Source organism: Grus americana, chromosome 1 (genome assembly GCF_028858705.1).
Source record: "Grus americana isolate bGruAme1 chromosome 1, bGruAme1.mat, whole genome shotgun sequence".
Classification (NCBI taxonomy): domain Eukaryota; kingdom Metazoa; phylum Chordata; class Aves; order Gruiformes; family Gruidae; genus Grus; species Grus americana.
The window spans coordinates 115,558,501-115,586,295 of NC_072852.1; the positions used below are offsets into that span (position 1 = coordinate 115,558,501).

Here is a 27,795-nt window from a genome sequence, read left to right on the forward strand (position 1 = left end):
TATGTCATTTCTAGAAGCAATATGTCATCTTGACTAATGCTAATTAGGTAATGTCAAGTCTTTCCTGTCAGTATCACACTCAAACAGTATTGTGTGGGTGACTTAATATGGGAATATTCTGGAGTACTAATATCACTGGCTTAGTCCTGTACATTAGATCACAAGAATATCTGCTTCTTCCTCATTAAAGTCCTGTGATAAGAGGAACGGTGTAACATTAATAATGACAAAACGGTAGTGCTTGGTCCTTCACTTGCAGTCAGCCTCAGGGGCATGGCTAATCATTTAGGAAGAACAAAGTTCAAGTGCTCTTTTCCCCCTCTGAAAAGAAGTAGTTTCCTGTTCTTACCCTACTTTGTCTTGTCAGTGTCCCAGTAGAAAATTGGTAGAGTCTTGTTTTCTGGGCAGGAGCTGTCCCTGGGTAAGATGGCCTTTGAAATTGTCTTGTATAATTTATCTGACAGAGCAAAGTCTTTTTCTTTTTTTTTTTTCTTCCCTAGTGTGCCTTTATGAAAAGATAATATCTTTGGGTTTATAAAAATACCATGTCTTTCATCAGAACAAGCAATTTTGGCTGAATTTTGGTTCATGGGGAAAGTGGCATGAGCATCCATCATTAAAGACCGTATCAGAGATACACAAGGATTCCAAACAACTGTAAATAGGGAGGCAGGTCATAATTCTGACAGTGTTTGACTTTGTAACCATAATGATTTCTTGTTTAATGTAGTTCATTCTACAGAGCATGATAAATTCATGTACACACATCCTGTCATTGCGTGATAACCATGTGCCTGATACATCTACCACACTGCTGAACTGTCTGCTCTGCTCTTGCTCGTTATATTATCATATGTTTTCTCTTCAGGGAGGGAGGGAAGATAAATATCTAGAGGAGGTGTGAGGACTTCCTGGAATATTATAAGCTGCATTTACTAATGATTTTTTTTTTTGTTGTTAATAAGTATTTTAGCATTTATTGTTTCTGAACTTCTCCTCTATGTTTGCAGCTGGCACTGTTAACTAAGGAAGTTTTGGTGCTGAATCAGCAGTGATGTTTCAAAGATGGGCAGAATACCAGCTGCTGCTGGGGATTTTGCCTCATTCTTCTGGATGCTGATTTCTTCCTTAGAGTAGCAAAACTTCATGAAAGAGTGTGTTGACTTAAAAGTCTTGTGCATGTATCCATGAGAGCATGATGACCTCAGCCATCATCAAGTGAGGCTGTAATGTCTGGTAGTATCCTCTTCAGGTAAGTTCTTAAGGTAAGCTAAGCATTCCCTTAAGGAACAGCAAGTCCAGTTGAAATGGAGTCATTACTCCACTTTTACACAGATATGAGAGACTTATCTTTCTATCCTAGGACAGTTGGATGCAGTTTAGTGGCACAATTGCTAAGCAAAATTGATGCATTTATGTTTAAGTGCTTGTGAGAAAGTGCTGGTGTTTCCAATTAGCCAGTCCTAGTCAATGCTAGCTTTGAACATTCAGCTGCTGGTCTCCCAGTGAATTGCTGCACGCTGTCTATCCATATCCTCCTTCATCATTCCCTGTTGAGATGACCCACCATCATTCTTCCCGTAATTAGTTTCTAAAGGTTATTTCCATCTTTATGCTGATGTGAGTGAAGAGTGTAAGTTTGCACCTGTTGATTTCTGACAATAGTGAGGCTTTTCCAGCAATATATCTTAACTTCAGCTTTTCCATGCAAAAGATATGCAAGGATCTTTGGCAGCATCATATCTCAAAGGCTTCAGTTTTATTCCTCTCAGGGGAATTAGCTTCCCATTTCTGTCTAGAATTTGCTGTGGAAGTAATAGAGTTTTTCACCAGTCAGGTTTTCAAATTATTCAAGATGCAGTTATTTCCAGATGGTCTTAAGGCAGGTGTAAAAATTGTTGATTCAACACCTGTAATTCCACATTACCTTGACTAAGCCATTTTTTTAATTTCTCTGCAGCAATCTCCTTCATTAGATCTGTTGATCCTATATAAGTGAATTGAGCTATTGCATATCAATTTGCCATTAATTATAAAGTTTCTCATGTGCTGTTTTTTAAGTCAGTGCTCAATGTATGTTTCATGCTGGTTTTAATGACTTAATTTCATCTGATAGGGTTCAGCCATTTATGAGTGCAGAGGTTGGGGGAAAGACCCTTATTTTACCAGTGTTAAAATACTACCTAGGCAAGGGGACTGGAGGTAGTATCTAAGAACTGTAATGAAGTGCTCTGTTGGCTGTTCCAGTTGTCAGGACTTGGAATGTTAGGTTGTGAGTGAGATGCAACAAGACTAAACAATGTATACTTGATCTATACCTTTCCTTTGTCTGAAAGACAAGAAAGAAGTATTCTTCTATGGTTCTGGAGTTCTGGGAATATTGTGAGTTGATTACATCATATTGGATGTTCTGATCTCACCTAAGATAACTGCTGCTGTAGAAAAAACACTTCTCTACCTTGTTCCATGCAAACTTGAAATGGTTATCCTTATGGACTGCAAGAAGAGATCAGGTCAACAAAAAAATTCTATTTTTATGGCTGGTGTGAGGGCACTTATTCAATCACCATGGCAGACAAATAGACTATACCATCTAGCTTTTAATATTTGGCAAATTCTGAGCCATGCAATCCAAGTGGTATTGGAAAATCCATAGGTAATGTGGAGTTAAGGACATGACTCACCAGTGTTTATGCTTTCAAAATCGATTCTCTATAGTATGGAGCAGCTTCACCCTGATCAGCCCCAATGTGAGTAAAGGGGACCAAATGCCTTCCACAGTGGGATTTTTAATAAATTTTGCTGCACAAATAAGTTAATCAGGAATTTTCAAAAATGAGATTCTGTTTCTACTCAGAGGAATCTATAAAATTAAGATTTTGCTCTGTGTGTGGTTTTAGGCAAAGCTTTTTTTTCTTTTTTTAATTTCTCCTTGGAACATCTTCTATATGCTAGAATATTTAAAGTGTATTTTTAAATAGTGAGTGGCAATTTGTGAAACACCATTTTAGCATGAATGAGGTCATATGCTACTAAATTACTACTTATACCAGGAAACTGAGATGAATTGAAAGTAGCACAGCTAAAAAAAGGGAAGGCAACAGGTGTTTTATTAGATAGCAGATATTGGCTTTTTTTATATCTGTAGAATAACTGATACTTCATCGTAAAAATTGTTAGAAATTTGCATGTTTCTACTACTGAATGTCAGTAAGTCCCAGTGTTCCTAATTTAGAATGTTTCTTTAAGGTGTTTTTGATGAATAAACCATGATATCCTCCTCTAGCATATCACCAGTTTCATAACTGAAAGAATTTTGCTTGGGTACCAAGCATCTGATGACTAAGAGTATGCTGGAAATAAAATAGGGCAGGCTGTTACACCAAAAAACCTGGAGTTATCAGCATTCTGTAATTTTCACAGAGATAACTGTGAGGTGTATGTGCAGCTGCTATAAAGAAGTATTTTTTGTATTGCAGTAAATGGGAGTGTAATTTTCTTAGATGCCCAGATTTTAGTCACCTACTAAATAAGAGATGTGGGATTTAGCTCTACCCAAAATTCACAACGCCTTTGTCTATTAATTTGAGCAAGTCACAGAAGTGAAGCACCCTGAACTTCGATTTCCCCATCTTTTAAAATTGAGATCTTCCCTAGTTTATTGTTGTAAAGTAATTTAGATAACCTTTTAAAATGTGCTATTTAAATCCATATTGTTGGGGGTTTTAGCACCATAGCCTCAATAATAAATAGATGATTAAAAGGTTGCAGTCAAATCATTCATCCTGATGCTTCAAATTTAATGTTCTATATACAGAATGCTATCAATATTCTCACATTTTGAAAATACGCTACCTTCCATAAAGTAGTAGTTTCAGGTGACTAATCATTGCATCAAGCATGGAACCAATATTTAAATACAAATCAGAGGCCTTGTGATTTGTGCAGTTTTGGTATCTTAGTGCATGATTCATAGCTTTTGGGAGCTGCGCACCCCTTAGAAGAGGAGTGTGCATATTAAGTGAAATACAGGTGATTCCACCTTCTTTTGTAAAGTGTGTGTAATAAAACAGATTTAACTAGAAACACTGACATTTAAAAAACATGTATACGATGGATACAAAACATAAAATGATTATGAACTCAATTTGCAAATGCACATAGTAATTCAACTGAGTACAACTGAAGTGTCAGTTTGGAAATGTGGAGTGTCAGAGCCATCGGAAAAACCACCCCTGGGCTATTCAGCCATCATTTCTGTCCAAGACCCTTGGCTAGTGAATATTTTGCATGTCAAGATTTTATGTAGAGAGCCTTTCCTAGGCTTTACTGCAATGGCATGTACTGAAGGCACTCATGCCATCTAAATACCATCTGTCCATACAGAGCAGAAGAGACTCTTACAATTTGGGGGAAACCCTGGCTCCATGGAAACTGAAGCAGAATATTTTTAGTGACTTCACTGGAGCCAGGATTTTCTTTATCTTCAAACAACTACTTTCACAGTAACTAGACCTGGAGCCGGAGATCAGTATCAACTGCTGATGGTATTGAGCTGTAGAATGTTATTTGCAATAATGGTTGTGATCAGAGACAAATCTCTCTCCCTCCCCTTCCAAAGGAGACATTGAAGGGAGGAACCCTCAGTCTTTTCAAAAACACATCAAGAGAAGAGAGAATGGTCAGTGTAGTCAGAGGCGCAGTCCCGCTTTTCACTAACTCTTTGGGCCAGAGCCCATAGTCTGCTCTGAAATCACACTGCAGTTAAAGAGGCAGCCTCACCAGATACCTAACTAATGGTGTAGCTGTCTGATACCCTCCCGGGTCATTGCTGGAGGAAAGGCAGTGTGGGTAGAATATCTTTGCAGTTTAGTCATTTCGAAGTATGAAAAAGGTCTTTTGAGGCCACAAGGGCAACTGCTGGCTTCCTGAGATTTGCACTGATTACATCAATCCTGGGCTAGGGCCAGAAGGTGAGAGGGTGAGGAAGGATGAAAATTTGACTTCAGACCTTCACGTCTCTGTTTGTCCTGCAGCCTCTCTGTATCTCAGCTGAGCCAAGAGAATCTAGCAATGTGCCTGTACAGGAGATCTGCATTAGATAAACCTTTTCTATTTGCAATTTAAAAATACAAAATATACCTTCAAAATACATTTTGAAACATAAAAGGAGAACCCCCTTTTCAAGCACAGAACTATAAAGATATCCTGTATAATCATTCTGTAAGTTTTATCCATTTTTTCTGTTGTTTTAATGACTGATGTAGGCAGCACATGTGTGACACAGCTACAGAAAATAAGTTTAAGCTGAAGAAATTCTTCTCTCTTGCGATACTTAGATTTATCTATGAATTGCTTGACTGTTGTTTCAAAACTGACAAACGCTATCTGAAATCACACTAGGAAATACTCTGAGTTCAGTCAAACCTCTGATTTAGTCAGCTTCAGCTATCACTGCCATCACCAGCTCATCTATAAATACATCTGCTTTCATAGCGTACACATTCTGAAATTTGCCCATTGCCTCCTCAGAAGTGCAGGGCTATCGTCTGCTATTAGACAAGCCTGGCTTGACCAAAGCCAACACGAACCTAGCCTAACACACCAAGCCCATCCCTCGTTGTTAGCTTTGATAGTCGCTGCTATCATTTGATAGTTCACTTGTAGCCAGTCCAAGTTGGCAGTGTCAGCCCAAGCTGATTGGAGCCGCAGACATTTTTGCTGACTGGAGTCATGCTATCTTTGCCAGTTTGCTGGAATAGACACAGACACTGATTGGGTCATGCTGAAAACATTCCTGTCCTATGAAGCAAGTCTGTTTGTATTTTAGGTTTGCCAGGACTAATGAATTAAAAATCTTGGGCTCGCCACAGTTTGCTGCTTAATAATGCCTGTGACAGAAGGATTTTTTCCTCCCTGAAGCATGACAGCATCATAATCCCTCGTCACTGGCAAGGAGAGAAAGGCAAAGCGAAATTGTGGAGAAAAGCGGAAAAGGGTGATCTTTTGGGACAGCAAAGCCTATGGGAAGTGCAGGTAGCAGCATGTTGCCCTGACAGCTGTCTCAGCTTCTCAGACCTTGTCAGTTTGTTGCTATGCAGCAGGTGCAGCCTTTTCTTTTATTGAAGCTTTACTCCATAAAGGCAACGACAAGCCAAGGCAGTGGCTGGCCCTGGATTATACAAGTGCAGACACTCCGCTAAGTGAGGTAAGGCAACAGGTGTGAAAACTGAACTAAATTGATAGAGCTGTAACAGCACTTTATCTGAGTTCTGCTGCAGATTTTTTATGGAGAAACAGCAGGCAGTTCTATAGGCAATTGTCATCAAGAAAGGAGCTGCTCATTAAATCGCATTGAATTCCAGGTTGCCCACTCACCCTCATCTCTGTCTGCAGAGATACTGTTCATGCATGGAGAAAGCAGGTGGGGAATTGGGGGCAGTCAGTCCGCGTGTTTCCTGTATCACCTCGTTTGCACACAGGCTGCTTCCATCCCTTTCTGTTCCCTTTGATTGCTTCTTGTGATGAAGAGCTTGAGGATTCGCACAAAAAGGAGTGAAGGGATAAATGCAATATAAAAAAAAATGGATAGCAGGGTGATTGCTACATATAAAGATGAGATTTCTTTTTGTGGATTGGAATAAAATGAAAACACTCTTTTGTGTTATGAGAGAATTCACCATTGCTTATTGAAGGGGTATTGATTTTTGCCCTCACATAGTAGGTGGTTAAAAGAAGTAATTTAAAGACATCACAGAGCACCGAGTATGTGACTGGGATAAGACAACAGATTTATTCCTAGCAATATCGTTATGGCAACTTTAAAACCTCCAGCAGAATGCATCATTTTAATTTCTTAGGCTATGATATGAAACATTAACTATACTCTTATGTGGAAGACCATTTGAGATAGTAAGCAGATGTCAGGGGAATGGGGGAATGTGTACCACCAACACAGAATGATGATGAACAGCCTTGTTTCAAGGATGTGCTTATCATTTAAAATATCTTTTTTTTTTTTTTTTTGCTTTACTTTGTATTGGGAGGTATGGAAGAGAAATATGTTAAAGAATTTTGGATTAGTAGTTCCATTGTTTTTTAAAAACAAAGCGATGTCTTAGATGTTTCCTATAAAGTGAGGGTCTGGGGCAAAAAAGAGATCAATACTGCTCAGAAGGTAAAAGTTATTTAGTTTAATGCCACGCACTTCAAAATGGAACATTTCAGTTGACTCCAGGGATCTTTTCCTGAGTCCAAAAACATACACTGTGGCAGTTTATTTGACTTTTCTTTGTCTCTGCCCAATAAATATCAGTTCAATTTTTGTGTGTCTTGGTTATTAGTAATGGGAAATAAAGAACAATCCCTGATACCCTTCATGTATTAGTAGAAAGAGACACTTTCAGCTCCAAGTAAGAGTTATTCAAAGTAATGATTTTAGAATATTTGTTGTTATTTTAAGAAAAGATTATGCACTTCAAATAACAATTTCTTGTGTAGCATTGCTACAGAGTAACTGTATCACTCTGCTAGCTAAATATTAAGACAGAAAAAGCAAATAAAAAAGAAATGCTGAAATTAATGGGCCAAATGCAAATTTGATACTCTTCCACTGATTGAAAGGCAGTGATGCCAGGGAAGAGTTTCACGTGTGCATCACCAAGGAGGATTATAATCCTGAAATACTGTTCTGTTCTATTGACTTTCTGATACTGCCAAATAATTCAGTGTAAATTACAATGAGTTGTTGGGATCTCCATGCAGTACAATAGCTACTTTACTGAAAAACAGCAAGATTATTGGCTTAGGAAACTGGCTTTTGTTTTCACTAGCTAAATGCCATGTTGTCTACTGACATGTGGTACAACTTTTAGTAATTCATTGTATTTTCCTGAAGAATTTGGTTTCTAATTGACTGAGGAGTTTTTATTGTAATTTAAAAGCTACTCTCATCATTGTCCGCATAGTTGGTATGGTTACAATGCACTCTGGATAGCATAGTCTTCAGTCCTAAAATAATTTCTTTATGGGCAGATCTTTTGCATGCATGAAGTCCCGCTGACTTCATGTTCTCCACACATGGAGCTAATCAGAAGATTAATATCTGTGAATTTTAGCAGCTTTGTGCTAGGTATACAAGGAGATTAAGTTTGCATTCAGCTGTTTAATAGAGTTTACCAAATCTGTTCATTCAAAAGGTTAAATATACACAGTAGAACTCTGAATACAACTTCTGAGTGTTCAGAGGTGTTTTAATTATACTATTACAGATCAGTAGTAGCTAATTCTTGTGTTGCTCAACAATTCTGTAGTGCCCTGCTTGAAATGAATTAGCAGTTTTCTTAATGGACAGGGTTTCATCTCAGTAAAACCACTTTTTGGAGTTGGTGGTCTCAGAAGAAAGACCGAGGACTGAGTAAGGTCCCGATCCCGGAGTCAAACCTATGCAGACAGACCCCTACACCTGCACAGAGTTCCACTGAAGAATCACCACCAAGGTTTGGAGACCCAGTAACTTTCTGACCATTAAGTGCGTGGCTAGCAGGCACAGTTTGACTGGGGGAGTATGGGTGGAAGGTAGGAGGATGGGTGCCTCCTCATTGACACCATGTGGAGTGGTGTGCACGTTTCCAATCACATGGCAGGATGGGGGTCATGTTACTCTCAACTCCCCACCCCTTCTTCCTTCTTCACCTTCAGAACCAGGCAGCATTGCCACGAGTCAAGGCTTGCTGAAGGGGCAATGGCGGGGAGCAAGCAGGTGAGGAGAGGGGAAGCTTCCTTTGCCATCGTTCTTTCTAATCTGTAAATAGCAAAAGAAAGGCAGTCTCTGCACTGAATTTCACTTGAATCCTTTTTAAATGGAAAAGTGAAATGGCGCTCCCTTGACCTTGATTCTAAACGTTGCTTAGCTAGAATGAGAGGTAGCTGTGAATGCATGAAAAGCATTAAAACTCATTTGTTGAATGGTGTCACATGCTCTGTAACAAATATATTCTTTGTATTATTGCAGCTGGAACAAACAAGTAAAAGCATTGACTCAAGTGCCCACATGATCACCACCACCAGGGTACCTGCTGATAAGCCAGTACGCATCGCCTTCAGCCTGAATGACTCCCCAGGTACAGCCTAATTTATGGAGTAAACCGCAGTGAAATAATTGCTTTTAAAGTTTACATGTGCTTACCAGTGTTAACAATATCGAATGAAGTCCAGTGTTATGGGTGGATTTTTTTCCTGAGTGATAGCATGTGATCGGTTTTCCTGTCTGATAACTTTTAATGTTTCCATTAACGATTTCATTAGACTAAAACCACTAGACTGACAGTTTAGATCTTAGCTTTCTTTCAGTGGTTTGTGGAATATACTTAGGATTGTAATTAACTATGAAATGTACTTGGATATGCAGTATGTCTGATTTTAAGGAATTTTAAAACAAGAAAAGTAAAAGGACATTTTGTACTGAGGATGAGGCTAGAGTAGGAAGAGACTTTCCCTTCAGCGGGAAGGTTGGAAAGTGAGGCACATGCCCAGTTTGGTGAAAGGTTTCAGGAAACGGATGCCCCACATGGCATGTTCCCTGAGAAAGCAGCAGAAATTTCATTGACATTTATCCTGTCAGCTAGTGCTGATTGAGCATTAATTTCCCCAAACATACCCTGTACATACATGGACCCTTTGGCCTTTGGAACAGATGAATGTTATTAATTTGCACCTTAAATATTATTAAGGTCTAGAGAGCTGTTGCCAAACAGTAAAAGTCAGAATGAAATAAAGTGAATCGGAAGCTGGGAAGCATCCCAAAAAACGTTGGCTGTGCTGTTGCTAAAGGTGAGTCCCTGGAGTCAGGGTTGAGATGTGTTTATGGCATGAAATATAAGGATCTCTGATAATGAGAACAAACCCACTGCTGATGAGTGCTTTATGGGATGGTATGCATTGTAGGGTTATGTGTGAGGCTGATTCCTGAGCTTTGTGTGAATAAAGCCTCAGCTTGAATACAATTTTCTCATTTAAAAAATATTTTAGAATATGCATTATCTTTCCTAGTTAATTGTTGTATAATATTAGTTTGCAGCTACAAGCCTGAAATAGAATCTCATCCCCTATGCGAGGGAATTTAAAAACAAACATCTTCATATATTATCACACATAACTTTCAGCTCATAAAGATGAGTGACACAGAAAGATGGGGATAAGGAATATAAAGCAGCAAATGTGGCTATCTATGTGCCCTTTTTCATAAATTAAAATAATCCGGTAATTACATTTTTATTACAGAAAGTAATAATCATTCTTATCTCTCAAGATATAGTAACATGGTGTATTTCTTATAGAAATTATGGCAAAGATAGGTTTTGAAGAGATATGCAAAAGAAAGGGGAATGCTCTTGTAAGTTATGGAAAAAGAATGCTTGTGTGAGACACTGAAAACAAGTCAGGGAAAGCTGAGACCATGAGAAAATCAAAGAGGGTAGAGTGGTTTGTGACAAGAGACGGCAGTAGGAAATGACAAGGTTGTGAATAGTTTGGAAGAAGACGACATGAAAGGCAGGAAGCCTAGCTTCCTTAACATTGCATCATGTTTTATTTTTCACTATTCTCTCCTGCTAATAATTCCAGCCTCTCTCTTAACATTTAGAGAAAGAAACTCAATTACAGAAAGGTAATCTGCCTCATTTCGTTAAACTTTTTCATAATTTTGAGTCCTTTATTGTATATATACAAGTGTTCCTGCAGTATGCAATCCAGAATCTCTGTGAGCACTGATAAAATTAAATAGCAACCAGTAAAGTGAGCGCCACGTTCTCTTCTGCATCACATCCCCTGGGGTGCTAAACCAGCATACTGTTTTACCATGTCACAAGAATTCTGCTCTTGCTCTTAGTGGTAAGCCTGAACATGGTTGTTATATTTGATGCATTTAAAGAAGGCAAAGGAAATAAACTTTTGGGTTTGAAAATTTCCAGCAAATCATAGCTGAATCAAGGGAGCACAAGTAAGTATTTAACACTTTTTTTTTTTTTTAAGATGAGCTGCAAAAGCATTTAACAGATAGACCTTAGGTAGTCCACGCTTGGCTTTTTTTTTTTTTTTACTTTTTTTTGGTATTTATTTAATCTTTTTTTTCTCTATGACAATGATATTTGTTTTCAGTTCAAACAGGAGTTACCTGCTCTAAGTGTGACAGTAAAGCATCAGGTGGAGGCTTGTGTACTGCTAGGGAGTGTATACAAAAAGTCCTTCACCAGGGCTAAATGCTGAGTGAATCGGCTGGACTTAAGCTTTTCCTTAAATTTTACCTCACTTGAAAGGCACAGTGACAGGTTTCACCAAGTAAGGCTGTATTCTCCTTCCGGGGGCTGTACAACTGCTTACTAGGAGGAACTGGCAGCACAACTAGATATAAAAAGGGGAAAAGGAATGTTTCTTCTGGGTGGTGATTATCTCACTGGCTAGGATTGTAACCAAGCAGTGGGTGTGAGGACCAGCAAAAGGAGAAACTGCTCTCAACTCATGAGAAGAGATAACTTTGTGTTAACTGACCTGCAAGAGCGGAGCTGGCTTATCCTGAGTGTATAAGAAATAATTTAATTGCTTTGTATTATATGTCAGTCAACACCTGATGACTAAAATCTTGGCCAGCTTTAGGCAGTATTTTTAATGTGAAAGTAGGCTAACCAGTTCCTTAAAAGTCTCAGGAGCAGCCCAGTAGTGGGTGCTATATAAGATGACAGTTTTATTGTGTATCTCTTATTCCTGTATATATAGATATCTATGTTTGGCTCTTTTACTCAAGTTCACTAAGCTGGTATCAAACATAGGTTTCCCAGGGTGTGTCTACACACCATATTGCACCAGTTTGACTTAAGGTACCATTTTGAATTAATGAATTTGAAACATATTATTTCAGCCGATTATCTTATATCACTCGGAAACTAATGGAAGTTAAACTGAATATGGTGTTCCAAAATTTAAATAAGTATTCCCAACTAGAAAGTTTGTTGTAGTTTATCAACATCAATGTAATTAAACCAATGAAATTCAATATATCCTAATTTATATCACTAACTCCTATTTACTGAACATATTAAGATAGAATGATTATAACAGGAACTTTATTAAATTTAGACAAGTGGATTTGTTTTGTCTAATAGTTCTAAGGGAACATTTGTAGGTAAACATGTCTTCATCTTCCCTCCTAGAATAAAAGCTGGAATCTAGCTGAAAAGTTCTGCTGGTGACATGTGGTGATAAATGACTGGTTTTGAAATTATTAGTAATTTCTTTTGTTTGAGATGAGTCTACCTCTGATAGCACTCTCCAGAAAAATCACTGATAACAAAAGGAAAACATACATCTTCTAATGAAACTGATAGACAGTGGAACTGTGTAATATTTTCACAAGCATAACAAATGACTGACTTTACTCCTCTTTATGCCTTTGATATCCTAGTGACCATAAAGAATGTTTTGCTTTTATAGTTGATCGTGCAAGACTGTTTTGCAATGGTTGCTTCTTCAATAGCAACCTTCAAATCCCTACTCCATCCTGATTTTGGTTGTAACAGCAACAGAGGCTTTCCAGCAGACTATGTATTGGTTGAAAACCAGTGGGGATTGCTAAAATCTATGGCTAGAATTTATAAAGCTGGTTTCCTGAAACTACACCCTACCTACGAGTAAGTGGCTTGATCTTTGGGAAATTAGACAGGAACTTACGTGAGATACCCTCAAAGGGACAGTGGCTGTGCATTCATCAGAGGCTGCTTTAGGGTTAGGTGAAGATATACGGAGTAGGTGGGTTTTGCTCTTATCTCTTCTGTTATGGACTGTTTCTATTTTTGGGAGGTCCACAACTCTTATTATTGAGCAAGCCTTCACAGCCTATTCCTGGGTCAGGCAGTGACCATTCCCCACTATTTTATGAGTGAGGTAACTGCGAGGTTGTGTAAGGTCATGTCAGGCAGGGCTGTGAATAGAAGCCCGAGAGCTTCACCAGCAGTGCCAAGTTGCAGTCACTTAGCCACACAGCCTTCCAGGATGAATTCGATGAGTCTATGCTTGTCTGTCAGTAACCAGGGCTGGAGCTGCTGGATCTCACCACTCTCCGAGGGCCAAGACTGGACCCCGATATGCAGTTTGCCAGTGTTGTCCCGCTGTGAGTTGTAGTGCTTGCAGTTGAGTTTGAGCACTTTTCCCGTGTAAGGGCTGATCCACTTACAGGATAACAGCCTACTTATGTTACCAATTTAATTCTTTAATTTAGGAGGAAGAGATCTGAATACACTTGCCCACACATGTAGGAGAAAAAAATAGTACCTGATCGTATAATTAAAGACTGGATCATAACTCAGTTACTCAAGGAAGCAGAGCTGTGATTGGCATTTCCTAAATTTCAAGTGCTTGATTTAGCAACCTTAATGTGCTTTCAACACATTTAAATTTTTATGTTCTATTTCTGTCTATCTTTGTGAAGATTCTAGAGAAACTGTAATTTGTGAGTTTATACTGCAAGGAAATCAGATGTGGTTCTTAAAGTATTTATTCATTAACCATTGCCCGTAGCCCACAGATCAGCTACATGGAGCAGCCATATAGGAAGAGACTGGAGTGTTACCAGACATTGTGTCAGTCAAACAGCAAAGTGTGAGTGCTTTTGCTCATTCATCTACATGATGAAGGTCTGGGCTATTGGAATCTCCAGAAGGCCAAACTGTGATTAAATAAGTGAAGCTTTCCAGAAAGCATGATTCATTCTCAAATCTGCAACATTAACATTTATCAGGGGACTGAATGCATCAAGACATCACTGATAAGTAGTAAGCCTTTTGTTTGAAGACAATCAGTCTTAATACAGTTCAGCCTTCTAAATCAGATGGCTTGTGTGGATCTCAGCACCAGATATTAGAAGCCTATCTCACATTTGTATTAATAGGTGCTATCACCAGAGAAGCAAGAGCTCACCTGGACAGCAGAGGTTGAGCAGCTTAGCCTTGCTGTCCTCACACAAAGCTGCCCATCACGCCATTTCAGCATAAAGGTGCGTTGGCTGGGCGGCATTCTTAGGGAGCTTCTTCTTTTGTTATGTTGTTAGTTTTGCTCTAGGAATGGTCAGAGGGCTGGCTCTGACATAGAAGGGTACTTTGTCTCAGCCCAACTGATGGCAAGCAAATAGAGGAAGAGATTTCCCCGGAGACCCTCCCTCACGTGCCCTCTGGTATAATGACAGTTTTCAGCAACAAGCAAAGCAAATGGATGAACCTGATGAAACAAACATGAGAGTAAAACTATTTCATACACACGAACCAAGTCTTTGAGAAATAAACAAAACACATAAACTGTATGTGCAGAGAGTTCATCTTGTAATCAGGATACAGGTCTTGACCTTTTCCTTTTAAATATAGACATTCAAAATTAGTTTTGAGATCTATGGGAAATCAGGAAGTGCTACTCATTTAGAAATTGAGCAACAGATACTTTAACTTAAGTGGCTGTGATGAAGTCCCTGATCTGACTCTTTCACATCACAGGTTAGTACTGTTGAGTTTGCTGGGATGGCCATAACATTCACATATATGTTTTTCCTCCTTTCTTTTTTTTATTTGACCAGAATCTTGACTCATTTTCAGGTACAGTAAGTTGACTTTGACTTCAAAAAGTCTCTGATTTTTTTTTTAATTTTTTTTAAACAACATATGTTTTCAACAATCAGCTTGAATTATAAATCCTTTTTCTTTACGAGTGACAGGGAAGGGAGCAATAAAATACTGACCACAGATGCTCTTTGTATCTGGTGAAGAATCAGCCTAGTTATTTTCAGGGTTTTGTGGTACAGAAAAGCCACTAACTTTATTGTAAAGAGGCTCTTTGATTATATCAATGATTCCTTATAACAAACTAGGCATTCATTAAATATTGATAATAAATTGAGAAAAGGAGAAAAAGAGATAGTTCTAAATTCTATTGTCTAGTTAAGGAGACATGGAATAGGAAAGAGCAAATACAGACAGATAAGGAAATAGTTATGAGAATGTTTTGATCTTCAGAATATTTTCTTTGACATTTCAGACATTTTTAATGTTTCTGATTTTCAAAGTCAGATTTTTAAGGCTAGAAGCCAATGTGACTTTGTCTGATCTTCTGCATAACACGCAGTATTCAAGCTTGTAAGGACAATAGTGATTCTTTTGGAAGAAAATACAAGAGTTTATATCTTTCCCCTTGACTTTCTGAAAACATGCTCAAAAAAGTTTTAGGAGGCAAGTGACGGCTGTCATTTGCTTTCCCCTTGTGTGAAATATACACGTTTCATTTTTACCAAGTGATTTTTGGTCTTATTGTTGTGGTTGTTACTTTGACAACAGTGAAATACAGACTGACCTGATGCAGGAAGTTATTTCACTGGAAGCTATGGGGAAAGTTTTTTGTTGTTCTTTTTTGTGGAAAGGGAAACAAGATTGCAGGATTTCTGTGAGGATTTCCGTTAATTTTCGTAAACTAAATACTGCAGCTGAAAATTTCAGAGGAGCCTAAGAGAAGTAGGAACTCTGAAAAATTTCAAACCACTAAGTTCCCAACTTTTCTTGATGATGTTCTGCACATCAGATGATGATTTAAACAAGTTTTAAACTAGCATAACTAAAAAAAACCCTAGCAGCTGTTCAATAGATGCTGGGGCAGGCCCATTATAAAATGTACTATGGTATGCCATAATGGTTAGGATACCAATATGTTCTATTTTTAGTACCATTGACTCAGTCACTTGAGTTCAAAAAATAAGCAAGGAACATCTGTTTATTGAAAGGATTTCCTCTATAGTAATTTCTCTCTCTATTCCATCCTTTTGAAAGTATTTCCAAACTTTTTTTTACTGGTCCTTTTCTGAAGATAATCCAATATATTTTCTAATATTCTGACACTGCATTAATTTTGTTTTCTTATTAATATCCAATGCAGTGAAAAAGTAATTATTGGCTGATGTTTCTTTAAAAGTCTTGGGGTTGCTTTTGTTTTGTTTTTCTTAAGTTAAAAATGTTTGAGGTCCTTCCTTAAAGCTAACCTGCTGAAGATTGTACTGCTGGAATTGTCAAAACAAATAGCAGCTTAACTGCGGTCCACGACTCCGGTCCAGTATCTCTGTCAGAATATTTAACAGCTATTCAGCCAAATATTTGTAGAGCAGCTGTACCCCTAGTCGGACTGAGTCCTATTTCGTCCTTCCTTTTAGCCTTGCCATATGATTCATCTTTCTTCTTTTAGAATATTAGTCTATTTTTAAATATTGTACAAGAAAGCAACAGCAAATTAAAGGTAAACACTTGCATATCACCATGATACAATTCTATACAATTAAAGCAATTAAAGTATTTTCCAGAATGGACATGTTTGAGACATGGTGTGAAACATGAAGTTGGGGGCGGGTGGGTATGACCTTTTGATAATACTAGCAAGACCTCTACCCCATGAAAATACAGAACTTCACTTTGTTTCCTGAGGAAGTTCAAAAGCTTTTGCTTTTGCTCTCTGTATCACTATATTTTTTTTTTTTTTCTTCTCTCGGCATCCCTTCCTAGAGGTGCCCAGCTCTAGCTAGGTTAGTTAAAGATAGGCTCTGACCATATGTTAGCCAGTATGTTTATTCTTCATAGGATAAGGTGACTTATTTTACTTTTTCCCCCAACCTACTTTGCAGTATGACCACTGAGGGCAGGATAAAGAGCTAACAAATATTTGACAAATAATTTAAATCCTAGTCTGTACTCTTTAAGAATATTCAGAATCCTGCTTTGATACATGGTCTTCTTAATCCTGTTGGGGTTTTGTGGTAGTGTACAAGTCCGCCAGCATAGGACAGGTTGTCGGATCTGACCTATGTTAGCAATTTTCTCGTATGAGAGCCATCGTTGTTTAATTTTGACACATTACAAATAAGTGACTCTAGCTAATAGTAACCTTCTCTTCACCTCCCGTAACCTGTAGTAAGATGCATAAACAGTCATCACAATCCAATGCAAAACTGATAGTGTGAAAGTCACTGAGAAAGAAATATTGCAGTGGCTAGCTGTGACGCTACCAAGTATGATTCATATTTCTGATCTCAGTCCAGCTACTAGTGGGCAGGTGTCCACATCACAACACTGATGTAACTGGCACAGTCTGTCCCACCTTTGCTGGAAGCCTGTACTAAAAATAAAGAAATAAATAAAAACACAGTTTGGCTTGTTGTCATGAATGAACTAACTCTAGCCCATGAGGATTGTAATCTACAGGTTCAGGACATTTCTTTGCAGTATGGAGAAATTTTGTGGTACCTTCCCCATTCTAAGCACGTCTGTGTAGGTAAGTCTTCTAGTTCCAGGGTTGCCAGGCTAGTTTGTGTGTTCTTGTGGTTGCCTTTGGGTGATGGGAGAAAAGGTCTCTACTGTTGTTAATTTAGCCCTGGTAAGTCATTGTATTGTGATGGGGAAGATAAGATATCTTTCCCTTCATTCAAGTAATAAACTCTTTGGTAGTAAGGATACTACCTGTTCTTGGAAGGCTCTTTACTTTGCAGTGTGCTGGAGAGCTCAGGACAAAAGATTGTTTAGATATATTGTTTTTATTAAATTATCACATGTTCTACTGTGCTAATTGTTTTGTTTCTTAATCACTGCAATACAACATAGACTTTCTGTCTTTCCAGCACCTAAACATTTTCTTATTGCCAACCCGTTATTATTTTCAAGGAGTCTATTAAGGTATCTCAAGTGTAGAAAGATAAGCAGATGCAGAGGTGTTTGCAGGATCCTGATATTGTGAATATATGCAATGTAGAACTACATTAATCAGATCATTTGAAATGCCCTTTTTGGTAGACATTGACTTTTAACATCATGTTTACCTTTTAGATGATGCTTCCTCCGAAAACTTCCCTTTGGCATTTCCAGAACTAGATCAGCAGCTGCAGGTAAACTTTTTTTTTTTGTTTTACTACAGTTCTACTGCACATTCACTATATTTGTTACGCTAAAAAAAACAAACTCTGGTTGCTACACTAAGGTGAAAATTTTCAGTGCTGCTTTTCTAACCTATTAACATTTAATGTGTGTATATTTCCATAGAAGAAAACATTGCCTTTTCAAGATCTGCAGAAAAAATGATTTGACATTTTTAATCCAATTGTAGGGAAATGACTATTTTAAAAATCTCACCTGCTTTTAAGGTTTTTTTTTACAATTTCTGTGCAAAACACAGCACGTACTGCTGCACTGCAATGAAGAGAGTTCTTGTGGTTTTGATGGGAGAAGGAATGAGCCAGGTATTATATTCTCATGTCTATGGACTAAGACCAGTATGATCAGCTTTCTCTGAAGCATTCCAAGAGAATGCAAAGGTGTATTTTGTAGCGCCATCTTATCTCTAATCTTGGGTAACTAAAGCCAGTCATCAGAATTGATGAGAGCCTCCTCAAAGTTACTCTAGTTCATGCTGCATAGCCAGCAACTCTAACGGTTGCCCTAGCAGGTGTCTGCAGACAGCATGGGATAAAAGTGGTGAATCTTTTTGTGACCGGTGCGATTTGTCGGCATAGCACAATGGAGCCTTGATATACTGGACAATCAGACAGCAGTTGATGGCAACTCCATGGTTCGCCAGGCACAGAGCCAGTTCTGTATCCAGGGATTATTTCCCTTTCCTCTGTGGCAGTTCTGGAGTGTTTGTTGGCTTTTGTAAACTACTTCAGATCATCTGTTTCCCAGGAGCATTTAGACTTCCTCTGATATTTCAATATGAAGGCAGTTGTTTCCTGAGTGTAAATTGAGAAAGGCATTAGCAGACGTGTTGTCCAATGATGTCATCCTCCCTGCCCCATCAACTAGCGAGACAACACTGAAGGACTGCTGACTTAAAGGACTGACTTTTCTCTCCTACTGCTCTCATCAAAAGGATGACTGAGGAAGGAATGGAGATGGCAGAGACTCTTCTTGCTGTATCCCTTTGATGCTGAAAACAGGGGCAGGTTCCTTAGGCAAAACTAGGAAAGATTAAAGGAACGAATAGCAACCTAAGATTTGGGCAGAAAGGAACAGGGTAGTATGTTGGCCTCTTTATTCCACTGACCTTCCAGTGCAGCAGAGATGATTGATATTTTTTTCCTGCAGAAGTCAATTTGAGAAAAACAATATTGTTTTGTGAGTGAAGCACTGAATTGAAAGTAAAGAACATGCATTCTGTTTCCGACTCTGTCAGCGACACATTGTGTGATCCTGGAGGAGTTGCTTCATCCCTCTGCTCATGTCTGAAATTAGGTTAATAATTTTTACCTTTTTTGTTAAAAAGCATTGAGATCAGTAGGTGAAGACTGCTTTAAAAGAGCAAAGTATGATTATCATTACTGCTGTTGGTACATAAAAACAAAATTACTAGTGTTAGATGTACTTTACAGGCCAAGTGATGATTTTTTTATTAGGACTTTTATGACCCATTTCTGGAACGTATAATGTCCTCTAAATGTGTAATTTCATGATAGACTAAAATTGCTTCTCTGGAAGCATTCAAGTCTGCTGGATAAATAATAGCCCTTCAGTAAAAATTTTTTAACTACACACTAGAGCAATGCCACTAAGTACACCCTCTTGGTCTGTTAAGTACCTGACATTTTTTTCAAGAGAGCTTTCCTTTACTCTCATGATCTCAGTATGATAACAAATTCAAAGAAACAATCAAAGGCTTTGAGTCAGATAATGTTCTTTTTATTATCCATCAGAAACTTTTTTTGGTAATATTGAGGTAGTTGAAAGGATAACTTATGAGAACTATCTGGCTGACTCAACCGCTTAAAAGTATAAAGTTAGTGGTAGTGCTTCATCCTTTAGCTTTTCAAGCTTATATGCATATTTATATTTAGATGCCTTTAAGTTCAGCCAGGGGCGGTTAAGTCAACACAGGGTTCTGAGCTGATGCAGAGGTAATAGTGCATTTAGCTTTAGCAATGAAAACTTGAATTTCCTTGCTTTTGTCAATCTGGATCACAGCTTTAAGTTATAACTATTTAATTACATTATGTTTACACTGCTTTAAAATTTCAAACAAGCAGTAACTGTAACAAAGTTATAATTTACCTAGTTACATTTTCTTATTAATTACTTTTAAAAATTGCTATAATCCAGACTGCTTAGGGTGTGTCAGCCCTGTAGACATGTGGTTGCAAATTATGTTAATGTAACCATACCAGCTTTGAAACGGGTAGCTCCTGTATTACAGAAGCAAACTACAACAGGGCTTCACCAGGACCCACAGAAGTACTGAATGGTGGTGTCCCTTGTCATTCCATCCATGCTTTTCTTTATCCCAAAGTTAGCTAGTATAAAGTAGCACACATGAAGTGTCATGTAAGCGAACCCTTTAATCAGCTAGGGTATAGCAGCCTGAAATGCCTGAATTTGTGAGAATGCTGGTACACATTTTCATAATAAAAATATCACATCCAGAGCCACAGGATTTTCATCACCATGCTGTAAATACAGTCAAAAGCATTTGTGTTTTATTTAAAGAAGCAAACTATAAATGCAGGGTAGGTGGCTATATAATAATAGGCACTTAGAAAAAAAGTAGTAACTTTCCAAGTTTCAAACATACAAAAGAAATTTTTGAAACCTGTTTTAAAAACAAAACAAACAGACAAAATTAGCTGATCTTCAGGTTGGATTTTGAAAGCAGTTTGAAAGCTATGTAAGTTCACCAAGTGACTTGGAAAATCAGAGCCTTAGAATTTTATGCATGCAGGCAGCAGACCACAGCCTGAGTACCAAGCAATTTGCACCTCTGTTTTAGGCTTCAAGCCCTTGCCCTTCTATGTTAGGCCCTGGCAGACAGCTTGGCTGTTTGAGCAGAATTACCTAGTGTTCCCACTTTTCCTACCACAATCCTACCATACCTACTCCCCAGGCACTGGTATCCAATGGCAGGGCAAAGTTCAGTGCAGCCTCCCCCTGACAGGGTAATAAACCCTGCTGTCCAAGCACCAGTGCCAACTTTACAGGGATAGAGGTAGGATTGGCTGGAGAAAAGGTATTTCTAAGAGACTAACTGCAAATACCTAATTCTCTATAAGGACTCTTACTACAGGAAAATCCTAGTTGAAAGTTACAGTTCTTCTTTCTGAAGAATAAAAATGATAAGTCTAGTGTTCTGATCTACTGGTTAGGGTCAGACCATAAATGTTATCTTTTCCAACTACCTTTTTGAATGTTACATTTTTCTACTACTCTGAGAGGAATAAATTCCAAGAAGCAATTTATAAGAAAATAATATCAATTCTCTAACTCAAAATTTCTTGCTTTTGTGTGTTTTTGGGGTTTTTTTACTTAAAAAGAAAATTAATGTATGGTCAACCAGACACAAAAGCCCTACATATGAGAACTGAGCAGTTTAAGCTATATACAGGAAAAGCCTGGTCTCTATTGCAGCTTTATTATTAAAAAAAACTACGGAGGAGTTCCTGATATGCTACCAGTGAAACAAAGCTCATATAAATAAACTTACTGCTTTCAATTCCTTTTGTTTGCAGTATTGGAAATTATTCTCTTCCCACTGACGAGCAACACTTTGAATGAAGATAAAGCACTTGCCTATTCGGGCTTGAGTGTCATTTCCCCCCTGCCCTTGTGTGAGCAATGTGGTGGGTAGCACAGCGAGGGTAGGCTTGCTGCATTTGTCAGTTTGTTATTGGGAAACGTTAACCTTTGCCTTGCGTAAAAGTTGGACTGGGCCTTGGAAGGCACTTCCTTGATTAGCTGCATAGTGGGTGGTGGCCCCTCTGACGGACACTCTACTACGGGTTATCTGCTATATTTAGACACCTGCATCAGCATCTAAGGCCTTGTTGTTTAGGTCACTGAATATAGAGGAAGGTATCTAGTGTTAAATCCTCGCATTACTATGCTCTGTGTGCTATCTGTCCCGTTCCAGCATTTCCTGTGACTTGCTCAGTTCATCTTCCTCTTCTCCATCAAAGTCTTTATTCCAGCTGGGAGTTTGATCTTGAAGAGGGAAGAACACACGTCTTCATACAGATGCACCGGGCGTTCTATAATTCTTTATCATCTCTTCTCATGAAATCGTGAGCTTGAGAGAGGCGTTTGTGTCATATTCTGTATTACGAATCTGTTGAGATCAATGGAGTTAGATGACCGTAAAATTGCTGCAACAGAGAAAAGGCTCCAACCATTTATAATATCAGTTTGTTAAGTCAAGGAGCAGTTTTTCATGCTTTAGTGGGAAATGTCTATACAAAAGAAACAACAAAAATATTATGAAAGGGACAGTTGTGTGTGATGCAAACATTTAGCAGAAACCTTGTTTACTCTGGAACTTTAATAATGGAACTATTGCTTCTACTGACTGCCAAGACTCGTTAGACACATAACAAATTATATTAGAACATTTAAAAATATATTGTACTTTTAAAGGCTATGCTGTATTTTTTTAGTACGCTGTATTTTTTAATATGTATTAAATTCCAAGAGAATTCCTAGAGTACCATGATACTCTATAATTAGATTTGATTGCCTATGAACTTGATAAGTCTCCTATAAATGCTGCTGTGATAATTATGATCTTATACTTGATTATGTAAGACATGGATGTTTACAAAAAGCATCATACTAAGGTTAGAAAAGAATGGAAAATCTCTCAGAGAAGGAGAGCAAAACCCTCAATTGCTCCCATCCAGTCTACTTGAATTGTTTGGAGGAAAGAGAACTGCTTACTTTCCTAGTAAAACTAGACTAGGCTAGATATATCCTAGACTAGATACCTGAAACTGGTTGAAGAGTTCCAGTTGCACAACAGAACGTAGCTGCAATGTGCTGCTGCCACTTTTGCTTGGAATAATGTGGTTTCTTCCATCACAGAAGGGTACACAAGGCCATATAATGATCATGGGCCACGTGCACAATATTGGCACTGAACTTTCTGGTTTTCCAGAATAGTTTAGCTGAAAATTACCAAATTTACAAAAAGTGAGACACCACTCTTTAATTATATCAGCACTAAAGACTGCCTTCTAGATGAGTCCACGTGCTCAGCTGGCAAAACTGCACGATACAGTCTTTTCTTTAAACTTCAACCTTTTCAGGAGAAAGTTTTGATTTTTTTCTCACAGTAGAACCAAAGAGTAAATGCAAACAAATGAAGGTGAATTTAAAAAAAAACTATTTTAAAGTTTTTGAACACTTGGGTGACACTATGAACTAAACAACTTTTGTGGACACGGAATGCTGATATTTATATGGCAAGGCAAAACACACTTTGTCATGTGAGTGAAGCAAAACAATTACTGAAAACTGTTGTTTTGTGTCCCCCAGCAAAGATTTTAGTTAGAACAGCTCCTTTAACCTGTCTTAAAAAACAGGCAGAACCTTTCAGGCTCTTTCTATTTCTTCATGAACTGCCTTTGCATATCATCTTCCAACATCTGTCATATCTGTATTACAAACAGAAGTCTAAATAAACAGTGCATATGTCTTGTAAATGTGTACATACATATGTGCAGCTACAGGATAGCCTATAACAGGATCCTTTAGTGTCTGCTTGCTGGATTCTGTAGAAAGTTTGTCAGTGTCACAGTGAGTTATTCAACAAAGTACAAGGAAAAATCAGACCTTGTTGAAAATCAGCCATAGTAGGATAGACCACTAGTATGACTGAAATCTGTAGCTTTTGTACTGGCTTTGTGAACAAAATCAGAGATGCTGTGTGTGCCTATTTTGCCAGCACAGGAAAATGAGAGTGGATGACACTGAAGCCTGAAATAAGGAGGATTAAAAGTAGCAACTGTTGCCATTAATTATAACTTTCTTTGGCAGGAGTGTTTTTTGCTTATGTAGCAGGTATGCTTTTATATATATTAATTTATAGACAGGCAAGATACTTCATGAAGTAACAAGCTTGGGCTGTCTTAAGGAGAAATTAAAGTATGGCTGTTGGCTTCTGAGTGAAAAAATATATACTGCAAATTGAATTTTATTAAGGCATGTTTTAATTAGTCACCTGGGTAAACTACCAAACTCTTACCAAAAAATAGTATACAGACTTCATGGATGAAAAGTGCTTTCTACTGGGAGTTCCAGTTCTTTTTCGCTGTCGTGGGAATGCCACCAGGGAAGCATCTGCAACATTTCCTATGGCCTGGCCACAGGCATTCAAAAAAGGCATTCTGGGTGGAATGGGGAGCAGAGAAGGACAGCTTGGATAAGCTAGGGAAAATGGAAATTTCAGCTAGGATGGATTAGAGGAATGCAGCTTTACTGAGACATAGGTCTTGGAAAGTTTATGAGAGCCCTCTATACGTCCATCTCAGGGGTAAAACAGGTAGGACAAAGAACCACCATTTGAATGAAAGATAGTGCTGGCACAATAAAAGACTATACAAACCTGTCTTCACAGAAACCAAATTGGCAATGACAAAAATGTTTCTAATCCTTGGGGAGGCTCTGGGCCAGTGTTGCAACTGAGGCAGGGGACTTCAGTTTTTCTAAGATGGAACTGGGCAAGCCTGTGACTTGCAGGATTTGCTTCTGGTAACAGGGGACTGGACTCGCTGATTTTGCAGGTGCTTCCCATTCCCATTTAGATGAGTATGGGCTAGTCTGGTAACTGTTACTATTCTGTTATTGTATTCTTTTCTGTGGAAATATGTTAATATTATAAATGTCTGCTGGCTGGTTGGAGTTACCCCTTTGGAACAAGAAAGTTTTGCCTCTGTTTCTACATTTGTTTTTCAGGAGTTTGCCCTGCCGTCTTCTGAAAACACTTCTCTTGATGGGAGCAGGTGTATCATTAATTCTTTGCACTCTTGTTTATGTAAAAAAGTAGGCGGTTAGACATGGCTAAAATAATTTCTTTGTCCTTTCGTGTTGGCTTGCATTTTCTGGTGGGCAGCAAAGAACTGACCAGACTCATAGCTCTGCATTTTTTCTTCTGATTGCAGTAGAGGTGTTTGTTAAATAATGAATGCATAAGCCTGTTTCATGTCCTACTGGCCAGAAATTACTCATGGACACTGTAGGTACTATCTCCAAAACCTTTCTTAGAAATTTCAAAATTACAAAAGAGCAAAGCAAATTGTCCAGTCATCTAGTCATATAAAAGCATAACCAAATTTACATTTTGAGGTAAAAATACACTCAAAATTTTTTAAAAAATTGCTTAATAGCATCAGACAAGATTGAAAAGAATTGTATGAACAGAATATTAGTAAACTGATTGTATCTTTTGTTGTCAGTTTATTTTGAGTCATAAAATATCAATGTAAGAAAAAATGACACTGAAGAGGAAACAATGATAGGAAGGGTTTTGAAAGTCAGCAACTGGTTCTAAGTGGGAATTAGATACTAAGTCTCAGCATGACTAGATAATTTTTAGCTCTCTATATATATCTTTTGAGTGGGAAGCTGGAATATAGAAAGTGAATGCTGCTTTAATTTTTAAACTGGTTTAACCAGCTAGATTGGCGGAAACTAAGTTGGAAGCAAAAGCAAGGGTTTTTTTCTTTTGAAGTATCACTGTTTGGGGACTTTCCCCCTGGGTACTGTTCAAAATTGTTTTATTGTGACGCATTTGTTATTTGCTGATCTCTGGTAGATACCAGAGATGCTACTTTGGCTCACCCTTGCATTCTTGGATTAGAGCACTGAGACTTCTATATTCTGTCTTGTTAAATTTATGCTTATTATTTGGGTGGCTATGTGAATGGTGCTATTGCTCATCCACATAGAAATGTAATTAAAAGCCCTTTCCTAGGGACCAGATTCATCAAGTAATGAACTGCCCTTTCCCTGGGGTCTCAAATTCTCCGAGCTCAGAGAGAGTAATACAATGTGCTGTGAAGCAATTCTGCCACAGCATTTTTACATTTTGAACATGGAAAATGAGTGTCTGTTTTAAAACTGCAGTGAGGAACCACGTACCATCTACCACTACTTGCAAGGTCCATACATTAGTTACATCTCTGCATTGGGGTACATCTGAAGCCAACTTACCCTGCCTCCTGGATAAAATATTCTTAATCTTTGTCTCTGAATATGTTTAGTAAAGTTTAAATTTCCAGTTTAGCTAAAATAAAGGTTTACAAGATCATAAATAGGAAAAGTCTGAAGACTTGTGCTTTTCTTTTTCTTAACAATGTAACTGAAAGAATATTATACTACACAGAAGAGTCAAAGTAGGACAACAAGAAATAAAAAGTAATCTACTTATATTGTGAAATGCATTGGATGTTCTTTAACTGGCCAGTAAAGGAACTATTTTAAGTGCTTCCTTTTGCTTCAAACAGGTGGCTCAAGCATGCTATTTGGAGTTCATTTATAGTCAATTGATTCATGGCTAATAACTTAAAAATACTACACTTCCTGAAAGTATTATAGCCAAAATGTGACAGTGAAGTCTGAAGCCTGAATTCAGTTGCATTCTTTTTAAGGAACAAAAAGCACTGACATTTAACCAAACTGTATTTTCAAGATCTTGGTTGAAATTCATATGAGGAGTCGCAGGACAGAGTGGTTTTATTTGCCATATTTATTTCCTCCAGCGTGCATTGAAAAAAAAAATATTAAAATCTTACTGCAATAATGTTGGTATTTAGGTTAGGAGGTGCAGTGCTTTTGCCTTCACTGTGTCTTTTTTATCTGATTTTTTTTTAAATTGCTGTCATCCTTCTACTCTCAATCTCACCTGCACATCTCATATTAATTACTTTGCAAATATAGCTGATTTAACTCTTAGAACATTTCTGCTAACTAAGTGTATTCCCTTCTTCTACAGGAAATAGAGATGCAGAGAAACTGAGTATGATCTTGAGCAAACTACTTTCAGCTTGAGGCATTGCTGGGATAGAACCCATCATGAAATCTTGGCTGCACTGGAGTCAGCAGTAAAACTCCTGTTGAGTCCAGCAGAATCAGCCCCAGTGTCCCAGTTCACGGTCCTGTCCTATTTAGCGATAAGCTGGAAGAAGCACTGCATCTATGAAAAACCAGACTGTTTAGTCAATAGCTTTTCGTGCCTTCTCATCTTGCAGAATTGGAGAATGAGAGCTTGTTTGCACTCAAATTACCCTTCTGCTCAGTGATGCAGTTTCTGCAGTGAAGACACACTCATGTGTTTTATGCGTCTGACCAATGCATCAGCTTTAGCATGCTTATATCACTGTAGCTGAAAAAGAGGGAGGGAAGGGAGAAGTCTTTCTTTGAACAATCTTTAGAGATACTTTGCAAAGTTGACACAGAAAGTTCCGAAAATCCTTACAAGGTTTGAAAGTTGATGCATATTCTTATGCAGGGAAGTGTTTTTTTTTCCTTCCATGAAAGGCCATCACTAGGAATATTTGGCCGTATCCTGCAGTTAGGGTGAAAAAAAAATTCTTTAAGTATTCTCACAGAAATTAAGATAAATATTGTATCTTTCAAAATACATAGTTTTTCCTAATATTTCATTTAAAAGCAGCATATATTTTTTTCTTCTTTTCTTAAAGCCACTGCCTCCTTGTTCTGACTCTAAGGAATCTATGCAGGTGTACAAACAGCACTGCAAAATAGCAGAAGAATACCATGAAGTCAAGAAAGAAATTGCTCTGCTGGAAGAAAGAAAGTGAGTAACTTTCCCAAAGTCTTTACTGCTGTATAGTCTCTTTGTAAAATCCTGTTTTAAACATGAGACTTCCACATGATATTTTGTGACCTTATACCTCTGCCTGACGGTCACAGTACAGCACAACAGTTAGGCCATTGGTCCATAGGATCAACTGGGACC

At 38.0% G+C, this 27,795-nt stretch overlaps 1 protein-coding gene across 6 annotated transcripts in view; it reads left to right on the plus strand.

Annotated features, from left to right (window-relative positions):
* Positions 1-1,130: 1,130 nt before the first annotated feature.
* The window catches only part of MAP3K7CL (MAP3K7 C-terminal like), a 36,259-nt gene continuing 9,594 nt past the window's right edge, over positions 1,131-27,795 (plus strand). Inside the window, exons 1-4 of one of the 6 annotated variants that reach the window (XM_054812571.1) lie at positions 1,131-1,252; positions 9,014-9,122; positions 17,892-17,950; positions 27,518-27,633. In XM_054812571.1, the coding sequence (XP_054668546.1) occupies positions 9,053-9,122; positions 17,892-17,950; positions 27,518-27,633 (245 nt within the window). In that variant the 5' untranslated portion in view covers positions 1,131-1,252; positions 9,014-9,052. Of the gene's footprint in view, positions 1,253-5,911; positions 6,209-8,436; positions 8,499-8,717; positions 8,762-9,013; positions 9,123-17,269; positions 17,344-17,891; positions 17,951-19,797; positions 22,106-27,517; positions 27,634-27,795 lie in introns of those variants that run through there. The other 5 variants (XM_054812570.1, XM_054812572.1, XM_054812569.1 and 2 more) reach the window with 5 other exon arrangements.